The sequence below is a fragment of the Protopterus annectens genome, chromosome 2.part1 (assembly GCF_019279795.1).
Source record: "Protopterus annectens isolate FY-2018-M chromosome 2.part1, PAN1.0, whole genome shotgun sequence".
Classification (NCBI taxonomy): Eukaryota; Metazoa; Chordata; order Ceratodontiformes; family Protopteridae; genus Protopterus; species Protopterus annectens.
In genome coordinates, this window is record NC_056729.1 from 420,963,818 (window position 1) to 420,982,056 (window position 18,239).

Here is an 18,239-nt window from a genome sequence, read left to right on the forward strand (position 1 = left end):
CGAAAAGCTTTCTTCCAAAATCTCCTTTCTAGTGGCTGTGACAATGACAAACATATCTACAGAGTGACCCTTACTCCAAAAAGGCCTGTCTTGGGGAACAAAACTTTGTCTGGTTTGCATGGTACTGTTTCTGTCACATCTGGTTCTCTCCAAGCTCTTTTGGATGCACATTCTATGAGGGCATCTGGGGGTAGCCACCCAGGAAGTGGATGAGCTCATGCCAAAGGCCCTTAGAAAGGTAAACTCCTCAAAGAGGAGCTTCAGAAGTCAACCCCACCATTGTCTTATTAGCTCCAACAAGTCAGCAAAAGAGACAACTTCACAGGGGGATTTGGTGGGCCCTTCTCCTTCACAGAAGTCTAAGTCCTTGGTAAGAGATTCCTCTGGGGAAAATAAATTATTCCACTTCTTAGGAGCCTCTCAAGAGTGGAGAAGGGGTGGAGACCAGGGCTACAAAAAAGCAACCAGGAGCCCCTGAGTGATGGCTGATCAAGGTTGTCCCAAGATCATCTCATGAACAATCTGTGCTGAAAGGGATGTTCTGGTTGGATTCAACAATAGGGCTGAAGAATCCTTCTATGAACAAGATAGAATCCTCTCTATGATGTTGAATGCCAACACCAAAGCCATATGGCTAAGCTAGCTGTGTCCTGGGATCTGAGGACACACAAGAAACCTCCATAACAGCCACCAACCTGGTTGGATCTCATGTTAAGACTGGGGCAGAACTATCTAAAGCAGAGGCATCCGGGGTATAGATGGTTTTGAAAACCTATGTAAACAATCTCCTGCCCTGAGGGTCAGCTGTTACGGAAGAAGCAAGTGAAAAAGGTATAACCGGAATCTTCTGGTGTCCAGCCTATGCCAGATGTTTCTCCCAAGGTCATTATGAACCCAGGGGCTCACCCAGCTGGGTAGTCAGATTTCTCTGCCATGATCATGTTGGAGGCCGATGAGGATCCAGCTGGCAGCACATCCGAAGAGGTTTTGCAGGTTTCCGTCTCAGATGTTCAGAGGGAACCATGTTGATTTTTTTCTGAGGGGCCTAGGGAAGTTCCTCAGGTTTTAGTTGGGGAAGAAGTTCCTGCTATGGGTCTCGACTGCCATCCTGGATCTCAGCCTTCTCAGGATGTCCCCTTAAAAAGAGACAAAAAATTAAATATGTTATTCTGCTTCTAGGGATCCACAAAGTGAGTGGCAGGCTTTTACCTTAATGTCCTTAAAGCCTGCTCATGGGTTTTCAGTTCCTGCTCCTCTTTGATCCTCTACTCCTCTTAAAAGGCCTAGAAACCAGGATTCTTCTGAGGATGGGTTGGATTCTGCTGACAAATCCCTAATTTATTCCACTCACATTCCTTCTCCTTTGGACTATGGGTTAGAGGAGGAGGAATCTATTAGTCCTGATGCTCCTTTGGAAGAAATTTCCTCTGGGGACACCACTCTCTAGGATGGTGGATTTTTAAGTGGGACTGTACTCAGATGTATGATATCCATAAGAGGTACTATGAGTTGTTGCAGTTGGACTCTCATATACCTGCGGCTACACCTCCTGTCTTGGCTGCTTTACTGCATACTTTCTCCAATGCCTCTCATGCACCTGATTTTCTCCCTCCTGCTCCCAAGAAGCCTGGTAGGTTTTATAGGGTTCCTGAGGATTGTTGTTTTTTATATAAAATGTCCTGCTGCTGACTCCTCAGTAGTGTCTGTAGTCTCTGATAAGCCATCTGTATTGCTTCTTTCACCCACGCTATTGTCTTCTGACAAGGACAGCAGAACTGTGGACAGGCTGGACAAACAGGTTTATACTTCTGTTACTCTAATTTTTTGGGTTATTAATTATCAGACCTTTATGCCTAGATATATGTTGGCTCTTCTTTTTCAGGCCTGTCAACTTATTTCTCATTTTCCGGACTCTGTGGGTAAAACGTTTGCTCTTTCCTTGCTAGGGACTTCCACTTAAGTCATTTGTCATTCTATTAAATGTAGTTATGATGCAGCGGATGCCTCTTCTAGGGCTGCTGTTTTTGGTTCAGTTATGAGAAGGTATTCTTGGCCTAGGCTTCAACCTCTACCTGAGGATATTAAAGCTAAGTTGATGGACGCTCCTCTGGATTCTAAACTTTTGTTTGGGGAAGCTGCTGCTGGTTTGTTTAAGTCCCTTCAGGATAAGGGTAAGGCCTTATGGGAGCTTAAACATGTGTTTGTTTCTCCTGTACCTAACTTTCAGAGAAACTACCCCGCTAAGCCTGCCTTTGTTTTTAGGCAATCCCGTTGTTCTACTAAAGGTAAGAAGAGTTGCAAACGGGCTTCTCCTGCTAAGGCTACTCAATTTTCGGGAACTCCAAAGTCTTCCTTTCTGGACAACCAGGTGCTGTGCTACTATCCATCTCTTTCCACCCACATTCCTCTTTCTCTTCACCTTTCTCTTTCACTTCTGGTTTGGCTTCAGATCACTCAGGATTCTTGGGCTCTGTCGATCATTTGTCAAGGGTACTTCATGGTGTGAAAATCCTGTCCTCCTTTTATGGGCATTTCTCAGCCTTCTCAGGAATAACTTCCCCTTTTACCAGAGGTTCTTCAAGATCTATTGCCATGGTACTATTCAAAAGGTGCCTGTTTCCCAAAGGGGAAAGGGTTCTACTCCAGAAATTTTCTAGTGCCCAGAAAAGAGGTCACTTGGAGAACTATTCTAGACCTCTCTCATCTAAACACTTTCCTAAAGGTACCTTCCTTTCAGATGTCATCCCTTCCGATTATGTTTCCTCTCTTGCTCCCTTAAGCCTATATGGTGTCTCTGGATCTCAAGGATGCTTATCTCCATATTCCAATCCATCCTCTTTTTAGGAAGTTTTTACATTTCTCTGTTGCTTTCTGGCATTTTCAGTTCTCTGCTTTGCCCTTTGGCCTTTCTACTGCCCCAAGGGTGTTCACCAAATGCCTTGCTTTTGTGATTGTTTTTGCAGACTTCAACTGATCCAAATATTTCTTTACTTGGATGACCTGTTGATTCAGTATCCTCTCCAGTGATCCTTTTGCAAAATCGTCATTTTGCCCTATCCTTTCTTCAGAGCCTGGGGTTCACTAAAAACCCCTCTCTGACTCCTTCTCAGGATCATGTTTTTCTAGGTTGCAGGGTTCAGACCGTGCCAATGCTTGCATCTCTAGCCATTACAAAGGCCTTAACTCTCATTTCTTTCTTTCACACTCTTCTGCCTCTGGCTTCCATTACTGCCAGGGAGTTTCTGAGAGTTCTGGGTTTCATGGCATCCACCATTCCGATGCTCCCTCTGGCCAAACTTCATATGAGAAGGTTTCAGTGGTTTCTGACGTCAGTGTGTGGCTTCAACATGCTAATCCTCTAGAATTTGTAGTTCCTCTGCTTCCTTGTCTCAGACAGGAACTTCTCTGGTGTATTTAGCAGTTGTCTCTGAATCCAGGGATCTCTTTTCATCCCCCTCTTTCCTCTCAGGAATTATTAACAAATGCCAGAGACTTGGGATGGGGGGGGGGGGTGACTTTTGGTTCCCTAAATGTACAGGGGGTGTGGTTGCCTCATCAGCAAAGGGAGCGCATCAATGTCAAAGAGATGAGAGCTCTTCTGCTGGCACTTCAGACCTTTTGGTCTCTTTTTCTCCAGGGCCTCTAACGGTGTTCACAGACAATACCACAGTGATGTAATATATCAACATGCAGGGAGGAACAAGATCTTATCTTTGCCAGTTGGCACGTCTGGTATGGGATCTTGCTGTCAAGTGTCATAGGTAGGTACTAGGCTATCGGCCCGAGGGCATAAGTAAGCCTAGCCAAAAGTGTCTTGGCTTTCACCACCCATGTAGATTAAATTCCTGTGCCTCTATTGAGCAGAGCCATAGACGTGATTCCAGGAGTGAATTTCCTATTACCCATCCACTCATCAAGGTTTTTCTTGAAGAGTGCTAATGATGAGCTCTGCTTGATGTAGATAGGAATTTTGTTCCAGAGCAGTGGAAGTCTCTGGGTCAAGAATCTATCCCTCCAGCATGTCCTATTTATTGATGTGGTGAGGTTTAGGTCCCTAGAGCATGTAGCTCGGGACGATTGGGATTTTTTTAAGTGGAGCATGTCCCTTAATTCTGGGTTTGACATAGTTTTGTATGTCAGACAGAGATCTCCTCGGAGTAAGCGGTATGCGACCGAGTAGAGTTGGAGTTTCTTGAGTCGGTCAGCATAGGACAGCTGTTTGAGGCCAGCAATCCTCTTGGTGAGGTACTTTTGGGGCCTCTCTAGTTCTTGCAGGTGTCTTGTGAGGTACATCCCAAACGGGGCATTGTACTCAATGAGGGGTCTGATAGGTGATGAGTAAAGGGGAACAATGACTTCCTTTTTTCTAGATGCGAACCCTTTTGTGATTAGGTGGGCCATGTAGAAAGATTTTCAGACCACTGTGGCTATGTGATTGTCAAAGGAGAGGTTACTATCCACTTGGGTCCCAAGGTCTCTTATCACACTTTCTGTGTTAAGTGGACATCCCCTATTTGGTAATTCATGGGTGCCATGTTTTTACCAAAGGGGATGACAATGCACTTTTTGGCATTTAGTTTGAGGCCATGGTTTTGGCACCAGGTATCTGTCTCGGTGAGGCCCTTTTGCAGGATGTCTACGTCAATAGGGGAATCGATTATTGCACCCAGTTTGCAGTCATCTGCGAACTTGGTTAGCCATAGACCCTCAGTGTTTGCTTGCACTTCGGAGAAGTATATACCGAACAGGAGGTCCCAAGACTGAACCCTGGGGCACTCCACTTGTCACTGGTTTGGAGTCAGATCTGGTGTCTGCAAATCTCACCGTGTGGGTTCTGTCCGTGAGCCAGTTGGCCACCCATCTCATGACGTAAGGTTTTATGTTAAGGTTGGTGAGTTTATCTATGATTCCTGAATGGGGGATAGTATCGAAGGCTTTAGCGAGGTCCAGGTAGGCTGTGTGAACCACCTTGCCTTCGTCTATGGCCTTGGTAACTGTTTCAAAGAAGTCTACCAGGTTTAGGAGACAAGAGAGACACTTTACATATCCAAATTGGGTAGCATCCAAAGTTTGGAGGTTACCATTGTCTTTGTTTATGAGTTCCATGACGATACGCTCCATGGTCTTGCAGACCAAACAAGTGAATGTTCAGGCAGTTTATATCCCTTCCAGTCAGAATACTGTGGCAAACACTCTGAGCAGGTCCTTAACTCAGTCCCATGAATGGATGCTTCACAGGAACGTGTTTTTGGACATTACCCACCAGTGGAGTACCCCTCAAGTGGATCTTTTTGCCTCCGCTCTGAATAAACAATTTCCTCTGTTTTGTGCCAGAATCCCATGTCCTCTGGTATGGAAGGTGGACACCCTCTCATTCTCTTGGAAGGGGTGTTTCTTTATGCATTCCCTCCCCTTCTTCTCATTCTGAAAGTCCTGTTCAAAATTCAACAGGATGCTCCCAAAATCTTGTTGGTGACTCTCTTTTGGCTGTGACAGCACTGGTTCCCTCTTCTACATCTAGCCAGAGGCAGTCATCACAAGTAAGCTTACAGTTGATAATTATACACTTCTTTTTAGCCATGATTCATGCAAACTCTAACCAATGTCTGCAGTGGTGATGACTAACCAATGCCTGCAATGTTGTCCACATGAGGCTCTAGATGTCAAGCAAATGATCTTACTGTAATGTCTCTAGAACTTCCCAGAAGTAAGATGGCAGTTTAGCCCTAAACAATCCAACAACTATAATTCTCACTACAGCTGTCCTGCTTTGACAAATCCAGCTTTTCTCAAAGCATATCATGAACAGCTTTATCAACACATGAAATTCTGCTTAATGCCACTTCCATCCCTCAACACTGTCAGGAGTATGAGAATCAGATGGGTCCACATCTCGGGTTACCCACACTAACTTACCTGCCATTACACAGTTCTTGCCACATGATATGTCTTTATGAAGTCTGTGTACTTAAAAACACAAAAGAATGCATGGGGCAATAATTAATGGGTACTGTAAATACAAAAAAGTACAAGATCCACATTGGATAAGATCACTTTTTTCCTTATATTCAGTGATGGAAAACTGGACACAGCTGTGTAACACTGTTTTTGGAGCAAACATTTTCATTTTGCAAAGAAAATATTCTTTTTTTAATTTTTTTTGGTCCCCAGCTCCCAGTGCCTCATATCCAAGCAAGGACTACCAGCATCTTCCTACCCCAACGACTTGCTCTAATGTTGCTGGGGACAGTCATGGATCATAAGGGCATCCTGGGAATTCGGCTATCTATGCTTCCATCAGGTGTGCTATTTTTAATTTTATATGCCCTACCCACTGCTCCTTCCCCCTACACTTGTTGATGGCGTCCAGAGGCAACTTCCTCTTTTGAACTTGCCTCCCATTAGGCAGGGTCATCAACAAGCAACAGAACAGGCACGCCTATCCCTCCCTGCCACTTTATCAGTTGCTTGAGCTGCTAATTAAGGCTGTACTGCCTCTGTTTAGGGCTTTATCCCTCTACACAACTAGTGTGGTACTGAGCAAAGAAAATGTTCTTGTACAAAATACACCTTTTTTCAGATACACAAACAATATATTACATTAAGAAGTGTCACTTAAAGTGTAGATGCAAAACAGGGGAAAGTCATTCGCACTAATAATGAAAAAATAAACAATATATATTATTATACAGTGCTTCTAGAAATAGCCTTCCAACTGGACATTTTGTCTGGCTAAGCAGTGTGTTTTCAACAACATTAGACTACAGTTACCACCATAAAAAGATATGTTCAATTGACAGCTTAAAGGTTTCAGACTTGGAGTTATTAACACATTTTATTTATTTACCTATTACTTGCTAACCAGATAGGTGGACTTATCCAGATACCCTTATCAGCTAAGACCCAAGCTCAGAGACAATAAGCACAGCAAGAAGAGTGTTAGGCTTACATAGTTCATATACAGTTATTATGCAGATTATATATATATAAATATATATATATATATATATATATATATATATATATATGGATCTAGGACATTTGCTCGCGTGAGCAAGCGTCCGAATCCATAACAACTGAACACACTTTAATGAAAGCGCTTTTATCGAAAAAGCGCTTTTATTAAATCGTGTTACAAAAAAAAAATAAAACACTACTACTCTGCCCCCCACACTCCCCTACTTTAATATTCTCCCTCCGAGACCGTACTACAGTGGGGAAAAGGGAAATTTCCCTTACCTGCACCGTAGTACAGCCTTAGCAACAGGCATACTTATGTGAAAGTGCTTTTTCGGTGAAAAGCACTTTCGCGTAAGTATGCACGGCCGTTTGGGTTTCGGTCGTTTGCTCACTCGAGCAAACATCCTAGATCCATATATATATATATATATATATATATACATATATATATATATATATATATATATATATATATATATGTATATATAAAATCAGAATGCTATACAGTTCTTATACATATTTAATACAGTGGAAGGTTTACATTAGATTTTATCAGTTTACATGGGTTGTAAAACAGTTTGGTTAAAGGAAACTGTTTCTTAAAGTCAGTGACAAGTTCATAAAAATAAATAAATTAAATACAAAACAACTTTCCCATTAAACAGTTTAAGCGTCAACTGGAGATATGTTATACTTCACTGGAAATAATGTAGGTATAATCATCTTACTGCACAAATCAGTGCCACGAACGACAAATGCATCCCTTAACTGCCAGTGAATCTAGATGTATAGAAATGTGAATACACTCAGTACCTAGTGATAATGTCTCCAATTTCTTGTAAGCATAGTGGCATCCCTCAAATGAAAAAGAGTTAGTATAGAGCAGACTTACTTGATAAAACTAGGAAACATCCTTTTTAAGTGACTCTGGTGCATAATATTCATCACTGTCTTACTATGGGTGTAAAAGAATACACTCACACCCAGCTAAATACACCTCTCTTGGGAATCATCTCCCATGGTCAAGTGGTGATTATTACGATAGCAACTCCCAGCCACATCAAGCTACACTGGCCAGGAAACATTACCAGCTGGGTAAAAAGCCACTTTAATTGCACAAATAATGTAAAAAGATATTACAGGTTCACAATAAAAGTATTTCTCAGTTTAAACTCAACTGGCAATCAGCAGGCAATTCATCAAATCCAAGTGCTTTCTCAACAAGAAAATGCACAGTTTTCTTAGTGAAAAGATCCTTTTTGGCTTTTAATGCACTTTACAGTAATGTCTGGTTCAGATAAAATGGGCTTTCACAGCATATTTCTCTCAGCATATATATCTGCATAACAATGTATGACAATTCTCAGAAGCCTGCAGCTGAGTCTATACTGCAATGCATGCTTTCTTGCACTGTTTTTTTGAAAAAGATCAGGAAACAGCTGCTGTGCAGGCTGAAACATTCTTCACGTTCCTAACAATTAAATGGAGCTGGCCAAGGACATCCACAAGTCCACGGACAGGGCGTGTCCATCCTGCATGAATGAGTGAAGATCCCACATGCACTTCACACTGATTTTTTAAACCACATTTGCAACAAGCAGGGCCTCTGGAGTTGTGGCCCCAGAAAAAAATGATCACATTGCCATTTCCTGGACTCCTACTTCCTGTAGTACTGTAATGAAAAATTACCTGGCCAGAAGCTATTTTAACATGCTTCCTTATTAAACTGCTCACTTTAACCAGAAAGGCTATGGCCATTTGCATCTCTCTGGTACCTACCTCCCTTGTAAGATCCATTTGGCATTTTGCTTGGCTCCCTTGCGAAATGTCGGCACTCAAAATGCTGAGTGCCGACAAGCTGAAAAAAAAAAGACTGAAAATCCAGGAAAAAAGTGAATCACGAATATCACTCTTCTCCTTTAAACTTCTTTTTTTTGTGGGGAGACAAGCCCCCCACACCCCTGAACAATACACACACACACACACACACACACATATACATATATATATATATATATATATATATATATATACACACACACACACACACAAATATATATATACACACACACAAATATATATATATATATATATATATATATATATATATCAACTCCTAGATCAACACACTCTGACAAAAGGGAATATTCCGGTATTCCGGGAAATGGCTATCTTGGACTTAGTATATTTAAGTCTGTTTTTTGCTCATTAAGTCTCCATGTTTTGGGACTCACTCTAGCAGATACCGACATTTCAAACTGTTACCATTTTGCTTTCGTACTTCCACTTTTCTGAGTGTTGAAGAGTCTCTCTACTACAGATTAAGACTTTTTAGCAGTTAAAGATGAACATTTATCTAAACAAAAGGACCTAGAATGTACCTATGGTAATACTCACAATAAAGGTTAACTATCCATGTACTCCCTATGACAGAAATTACCACAATTTTTTCCAACTCTGTAACCTCTGCTTCTTATCATCTTTGCTACCAAACAGGGAAAGAGACCAGATAGCGAAGCGGTTAAGGTATTCACCTCCCATGCACAAGGTTCGATCCTGACCTCCGGCCAATGCATTATTCTTCTAATCAGTCTCCAGAGCTGTGGATGAGGGTAAGGCAGTCCCACACAGCCAATCTGGACCTCGCCAAGGCCTTTGACACCATCCCCCACTCAGGAATCATAGATAAACTTACTAAGCTGGGCATTAATCCCTACGTCACTCGATGGGTTGCCAACTGGCTTACTGACAGAACCCACACTGTAAAAGTAGCTGACTCCAAATCCAGCTACAGACAAGTAACAAGTGGAGTACCTCAGGATTCAGTCCTGAGACCTCTCTTGTTTGGCATCTACTTCTCTGAAGTATAGGCCAACACTAAGGGACTCTGGCTAACAAAGTTTGCAGATGACTGCAAACTGGGAGCCATTATTGAATCCCCAAATGATGTGGATACTCTACAAAAGGGCCTTACAGAAACAGATGCTTGCTGCCAGAGCCATGGGCTCAAGCTCAATGCCAAGAAATGTATAGTTATCCCCTTTGGGAAAAAAACATGTACCCGTGAATTATCACATAGGTGGCAGTACATTAAACACTGAAAGTGTGATAAGAGACTTAGGGACACAAGTGGACAGTGGTCTCACCTTCAGTCGCCACAACAGTCAGGAAATCCTTCTATGTGGCACACCTCACCACTAAGGGCTTGGTATGTACCTCTCAAGACATCTGCAACAACTGGAAAGGCCGCAGAAATACTTTGCTAAAAGAATCACAGGCCTAAAGCAGATGCCCATATGCTGACCACCTTAAAAAATCCAGCTATACTCTGTCGCATATCGTCTACTCCGAGGCGATCTCTGCTTAACATACAAGGCCATGTCAAACCCAGAACTGTTGGACATGCTACAATTACAGAAATCCCAATCCCTCAGAGCCACACGCTCCAGGGATCTAAATCTTGTCATCACAATAAACAAAACATGCTGGAGGGATAGGTTCCTGACCCAGAGACTCCCCAGACTCTGGAATAGACTGCCCATACATGTCAAGCAGAGTGCCTCTTTGGCCCTCTTCAAAAGAAACCTTGATGATTGGATGGGAGAAAGGAAATTCACCCTGGGGATCACGTCAGTCGCCCTGCTAGACAGGGGTCCAGGGAAGTAAATAGCATGGGAAGAAATAGCCAGGGAATTGTTATGGCTAGGCTTGTATTGGCCCTAGGGCCGACAGCCTAGTACCAACATATGAACCTAAAAATCTACCTGTGAAAAATGCCACTTAAGCAGAATATACCTTGTTTTTGCTGAAAAATCAAGTAATCATCTGACTGTTGCTGCTACTGCCACAGCCTTCACCACAAGTTTTCAGGTGATCAGTGTGAGAGATAACATTCAATACCATGTACAGATGGAGAACATGTGCAAGTTTTGCAGGGCATAAGCTGTCACCCAACCCAGATATTACAATTGCAACTCCTGGGTAATACAAGTATGGGACTGGAGGTGTTACACACGCACAACATGATACAAAGGCAGGCCACATCCCCAAATAAGTGAGACCTCAACATAATAGCAAAGTTCAGAAGTTTGGGAGTATAGCCCCCTATACAGGGGGTGTACATCTGCAAAAAGAATTATGCCTAGCTAATTACATTAGTTTGCAACTTGTCCAGGTTTCAGCTGATATTTACGTAAAAAAAAGGACTTGAGTTTTTGTGTGAGGGGACATGTAACTCATAGTGGTGTGTGGTGTGTTTGTGTTGCATTTACCATTTCCTTATATTGTACATGCAAGCATTTACAGGAAACAATTTGTGCAAAAAAACTAACATAGAAGCATCTTTCACAGCAAACATTCAGTGCTGTCTAAAGGGAATAACAGAAGATTTGGGTTAAAGTTCCTTCTATCTTAAGTCAGTGTGGTTACCTACCTGGTGAGAATGCCTGTCCTTGAAGGCCTGTTTCATGAGGAAGATTATCTTTAGAATTTGAAGTGAAAGGTGATTGTCTTGCATTGTCTTCATACAAGTAAGGGCTGGAAACAGAAGAAACAGATAAGAGAAATGTCAAAAAGCGCTTGGGTCTAAATATTACACTTTTTCTATCTTACTACGTGTGAAGAAATACAGAAGAAAATCTTACTCTTGACTCCAAAACTGAAAAAGAGAATCAGAGGTTAGCTTATTTACCTGCATATATCTTAATCTTCTGATGGGATCACAGTAATCAGCACATCCCTTTGCAATGTACGCTTTTTCATTTTTCTGTCTTCAGAAAAAATCAATACAACTTTAAAGGACAGTAGCCCCCTCATCCCTTTTCTGTCACTGCACAATCACTGCTGATACCAATATATTTAGAATTACACTATATTCCCAAATGACTGTGAGTTATATTTTTTCCTGGGAACATTTAAGAGAAATTAATGATACTTACCAAAAAGACAGATCAAGAGGACTATTTGTAGGGAAGTCCAAGCAAATTTGAAAATACCATGTACTTAAAATGTTAACTGCTGAACACTGCTTGCTGAGGGATAATAATAGATATACTTTACTACAGATCAGAAGTAAATGAATAATACATTGTCATAATGACCAAGGTCTTCACCTCACAGGCCCACCGTGCAGGGTTTAATCCTGATATCTGATCACTGTAGAGTTTAAATATTTTTCTCATATCTGTGTGGGGTCCCGCCAACCTCCCAATACATAATGGGTGCTTCTATCTTGACAATGAAAAATTGGCTAGTGAGCTTGTCTTAAAGAAGCCACAAAGTTAACACTCATAATAGCAACATATATTTTTTTAAATGAATAGGGAATTTTTCAGGCTGAAAACATGTATGTTTCATTCACATGTCACTAGACTATAGGTTCAACCCCAAACTCTCCCAGAGGAAGTTGAGGGGTATGCCAACACAGTACACCCAAAACTGAACAAAGTCGTAGGCAACAGCGGAGAGTCCAGTTTTTGCCTAGCGGGGGAAGAGTTGTGTAGTCCAACCAGTTTAGAAATTAACAGAGGTGTGCAGTATCCCCTAGTTAAGAGAACACAGATCACAGATTGTAATCCATTTCAGGTTATCCACTTGGAGGTGCAAAAAATTGTATCTAGGTGATATGGTCACACTGCTTAATATCAACAAAAATGGGTATGGGTATTTGCTGGTGTTAAGTGGGATGATGATCTGACCTACACCAGGGACCCATGTGAATGGTGGGAGGGGTCTATATGCTTTACTGGCCCAGCAGCCCCGGTGTCCAGTTACCTAGCCTGGGTTACCTGTGATAGCTCTGTTGAACAAAACTGGATGTAAAGCCAGTTAATCTGCCAAAATGAACTAAGGATTTCTACAGAGTATACGTTCGTGAACAGGCTGCAGCTGGGAAAAGGATGATATGGAAGAAAATGAGGAAGCTGGACATCCTTTGTATCTAGGAGATCATCAGATAAAGTGGAAAGGCAATGCAACAAAGTCACCTGGCTTGGGATCTAGAGTCTCTTGCTCAGGGCGACGGCAGACTAGAAATGGTGTGAAAATTGTGGTAAGAGGGAGACAGAATCTTCTGAAGACAGTGAGGGATATCAACAGAGCTAGAGACAGATTCATGGCAATTGGATTCCAGTGTAAGGATAGGGCAGTATTCGTTCTCTCAGCCTATGTCGCCAGCAGGGATGTGATGGTGAAGAAAAGAGTACATTAAGGCAGCAACTGCAGGATCGAATAGCCAAGATGTGACAAAATTAGTTGATGTTGATAATGAGGGATCTGAATGCTCATCTCAGGACAACTAGAAGAGGATAAGAGGACTGCCTGCAACCAAAAGAAATATATCAGTTTGCAAGGCAAAGACAAAATAATGAAGAAGATATAGTCATCAGAGATTACTGATAAGAAATGTTAGCAATAATCTACTCACCAGTGCACAGTACATCAAAGGCAGACAAAATGAGTGCTTCCGAGACCTACTGTATGAAGAATGCCCCACAGAAGCTGCACTGCTCCATGCACAGCCTACACAAAGGAGAAGGAAGAAAAATCCGCCATAGAAGAATCAAGTATAGCACTAAGGAAAATGAAGTCAGAGAAAGCAGTAGGCTCAGATGAAGTCACAGCAGATATGCTCAGGATGCTTGGTAAGATAGGGAAGAAATGGTTCCTGACGGTACTCATTGTGATATGGAGAGAAAGTTATATCCCAGATGGCTGGAGAATAAGCATTCTAGTGTCAATGTATAAGGGGACACTCACAACTGTGGGCAGTACAGAGGTATTAAAACTCCTGCCACACTGTATGCAAGTGCAGGACAGGGTGACTGATAAATAAACATACAGAATTATAGAAAGTAAGACGGGATATAAGCTGTTCAAATTCAGATCACAATGCAGCACAAATGATCAGATGTTTGCAGTGAGACAGATACTGGAGAAGAAGCTGGGCATTCTTACACTTGGAGTATACATAGGACAAGGTCCCTGAAAAGCTGATTTTGGGCAGTCCTGTGATGGCTCAAAGTCCAGAAGCAATGGTACAATTAGTGCAGGCTACGTACAAAGACCCAATGACACAAGTATGAAAAGTGTTCAGGCTCACAGTGGTTTCCAGTAGGAGTGGGTGTGCATCATGGTTCAGCTCTGAGCCCACAGTTGTTCACACTGATAATGGACTACCTTAGCCAAGACACAACAAAGCTTCTGTATGCAAACAATGAAGAAATACAAGCAGACTCTGAAGATAAACTTCAGCAAGTGATAGGAGACTGGAAAGTAAAGCTGAAGGCACAAAGGATAAAACTGTGTACAGACAAGACAGGTGTCATGGCAGCAAATGGGGGAAATGATAAGAAGTTGAAAACTGAGATAGGGGAAACAGTGGAACAGGTTCACAGATTCAGGAATCTGGAAGGCGTGGCTGTGAAGAAGGGAAATGTGAATGAGGAGGTCAAAGCTAGAATTAGAGGTGCTCCAGCCAAATGGCACAGAGTATCAGAGGTAGTTTTGACAGAAGAATGCCAAAGAAGCTGAACAGAAAGGTTCGCAAAATGTGGTGTTGTCCAGTGCTTCTGTATGGCAGAGAAACCCTTGGCAGTGAAGGCAGAGCAGTTGAGAAAGCTTGAGGTGATGGAGATGAAGTGCCTAAGATGGGTGATACAATGTACACTTTTGGAAAGGTAATGAAATGACAAAAAGCCAAACTTACCCCAGGTGCAGAGAAGGTCAATGAAAATTGATTGCAGTGGTTCATTCACATGCACAGGAAAGCAGAATACAATTTGTTAAAGAGGATTTGGCAGAGACAGGAAGAAGATGAGGAAACAAGGATGACCACCTGAGAGAAGGATGGATTGCATGAATATAGACCTGTGACAGTCAGGCATGGTGCTTGAAGAAGGTGATGACAGTGGCAATGAATTAAGAGAGGATGACATGATACTCTGACCTCATGTAGAAAAATTATGATGACGATCTTGGTTATTGTAAACATAACTTTTTCTATATGGAGAGACCAAAAGTACAATACAAGCTATACCACATTTCCCCATAATATACTGATTATCTATTACTGCTGCCTTACAGGTAACCATTCCACTTTCACGTCCTCTTCTTTCTGTTCACCCCTGCAAGTGTAGTACTACGTTTCACCTTAGCTAACTTGATCTCTGACAAATTTTCACACACATAAACAATTTGCAAAACTCTCCAAATACAGAGTGTCTCTTTTCTGCAAACACTCGCACCATCTGTGTTTGCTAATACTTTCACCCCTTTATCTCATGCACACCTTTTCTCCAACACATCCTACATTGGTTATTTTAACAACCATATAATAATAAACAGGTACTTGGTAATTTGCCGGACAAATCTAGCACATTTCTTAATCTTAATTCTTTTTTCTATTAGCCAATAAGTCTCTCTAATACATTCACATTTGAGTATACTTTAATTGTATACACTAACCCTTCCTGACATCATCTTTCTCTTACCTGTTTCAACATGAATCCATGATTCACCTTGCCAAATTTTTTTTTTTTTTTTTTGCTCAAGGTTATCCATTCACCTCATCTCTGCTCAACTTATACACCGTAATAACCTCAGAAATTTTTCAAGTATACTGAATTATTTTTTTTTTCTGTTTAAACGCTTTTATTGAATTATCACTTGTGATATAGGCAAACCTACATTTGTGAAGACAGATGAAGGCTGTCAGCCTAGCCAGATAAAATTTTGTATATATTTCTGTCATTTGTAAATATTAATGTAAGCCACAGGCTTGTTCTCTTAAATGTGAAAAAACTGCATTGGATATTGAACTGCAAAAATGCAACAGTGCACTCTGCTGTAAGAAAGCTAAGTCAAGCATTTTATGACTGTCTTTGATGTCAAAATTCTGAGACAATATGTCTAGATGGAGGCATCCTGCCTATTGTTTTAAGACCAGAGTTAATGGCTAGAATTTCTATGTATAAATGTCCTTCATTGCTCTGGTTTCTGACCAGGTGTAAAGAATGTAAATGTAGTTTCAGTTAGCCTGGGAACACCAGAGAAGTGTGAAGAATGATGTCATGTGAAGCAGCTCTGTGTTATCAATTTAAAGAGAGAGAACATCCAACATCACCAGCACTGTCTTGCTCTAGATGTAAGTAGGATAGAGAACGGTGTCTTCTCTTAGATATAGCTAGAAAATAGGAAGATTAGACTAGTTTGTTTTTCGGTGAGGTCATAACTTTTTTACTGTATTATTTTAAGTATTTCTGTGTGATCTCTAAACTCTTGACTAGCATTGTGTAGTAAGAAGTATTTTCTTGTGTTTTTATTATTTATTATTAAATATTTTAAAACCTTTCAACTGTGGCTGTTTTATGTAGAATTAATTTAACTTCTAGAGTACATTGCATTTACATAGTGATACTCTACCAAGTCAATCTAATAAGCCTTGACTGTTCAGTCACACTTACCATTTGGATAATAATATTGCACAGTAATAACTGGACAACCTTTCAGAAGGGCCTTTGAGTAGCTGATATTAGTGGGTGGTGGCAGCTGGTACTACCATACAGTCTGGGTAAAAGGGGCACAGCTGGAGAACCTGTGCCAGCCTTCCCCAGGAGTATCTGTATGGTTGTATAAAACTCTTATCTCAAAATATGTGTGTGTCAGCTACTTGGGCGGGGACACTAAGCAGTGGCTGGACAGAGAGGGTGCTGGAGGTTTTAGCTTGCCCACTAGGCTGAGATCTGGACCTTATAGCTGTGCCAGTGGGGAGTCTTATTGGGGACCTGGAGAGAAAGGGAGAAACCAGACCCAGACTGACTGTGATCTCTGTGTGCTCTTAAGGGAAATTGTACTTTACTGTGAGTGTACTTGTTATCCTTTCCCTATATGGACGCCCCTCACTGGTGTTAGTGGTGAAGACTGAGGCTCCTTGATTGCTGGGCCAGGGCATGGGCATCACAACATTTATATAAAAGTAATCAAACTCTATTAACAAGTTCACATTTACAAACATTATACTTCACATATATTGCTATGTATCATATAACCTAAGCAACATTACATAAATTATTCAATTCTTGCCCTCCCCTTTTCAACAAGAAACATCTTTATTAAACCATCACTTACTACACAGGCAATCATACATTTATATAAATGAAAACAAACCACACCAACACAATCCTAGTTGCACGGTTTTTACACCACAAACCATACAGACACACTCCCAGTTGCTAACATTATACATCACTTATGATCTACCCAATTATTCTCAGTCAAACATTACCCAGCTCATTTAAAGCTTGCCTTCTTTTAAACCTCATTCCTCCCCTGTATGTATTGTTCCCATGTTTCCCATTTTTTTACGCAGTTTGCTCCTGCCCTTTTCTAAACATCTCAAGTTCAGTTGTTTTATCTATGTTACTATATTCACTACTTCTAGTATAGCTGGTTTAGATTTTCATTTCCATTTTCTAGTAACTGCTTTTTCGGCAGCCACCATAATTAAACAAAGTAAGGCCTTACCATGTCTAGGCAATTCCGATTCTCTAGCATAGCTTAGAAAAATCATCTCCCTTGTCACACCAATCTCCCCACCCAGCATTTCTGACAGTGCATCCCACAAGGAATCCTTAAAGTCTTCCAACTCACCGCATTCCCAGAAAATATGTTCCCAATTACCTCTTTCTTCCATGTCACACCTCCAACATTTGCTGTCTACCTGAGGAAAAATTATCTGGAGTCTATTTGGGGTATAAAAATATCTATGTAAACATTTCCAAGCAAAAATATTAAATCTTCTAGATTTTTCTGCATATTTGGGAGACATACATACATTCCCCCCATTGTTTCTTTGTGAATAGCTTAACCAATCTCACTTCCCAATCCTTTCTAATCTCCTCTGATTAATCCTTAGAGTTATCATGCAATATTTTATATGCTCTACTAATTATTCCTTTTTTAATGGCAGGTTCTGCTCTGGATTCTACTAAAAACTCTGCCAGTGTTGGTCTTTCATTTAGGACCTTCCTAATCCTTTCTCTTTGTCTATACTCTGATATCAATTTTTGATAGGGAAGGCACTCTCTAACCTCCAGTCCAAATACATGTTTTGGCATCTTTGTCAGAATTAGTATCCTGAATTGTACCTGGTAGCCCAAAAGTCTGATCATGTCCAATCCCCACACTCTTATGACTTCTTCATCGTTTCATCAACTGGCAAAGACATACCATTGTTCAGTCGGCTAAGTTGTTTCCAGCATTTCATTTCATCCTTGCCATTA

At 41.2% G+C, this 18,239-nt stretch overlaps 1 protein-coding gene across 1 annotated transcript in view; it reads right to left on the reverse strand.

Annotated features, from left to right (window-relative positions):
• ZNF827 (zinc finger protein 827) overlaps window positions 1–18,239 on the reverse strand; it is a 1,349,262-nt gene that overhangs the window by 370,992 nt on the left and 960,031 nt on the right. Inside the window, exon 8 of the mRNA XM_044062231.1 lies at window positions 11,393–11,496. Coding sequence (XP_043918166.1) covers window positions 11,393–11,496 — 104 coding nt within the window. The remainder of the gene's footprint in view (window positions 1–11,392; window positions 11,497–18,239) is intronic.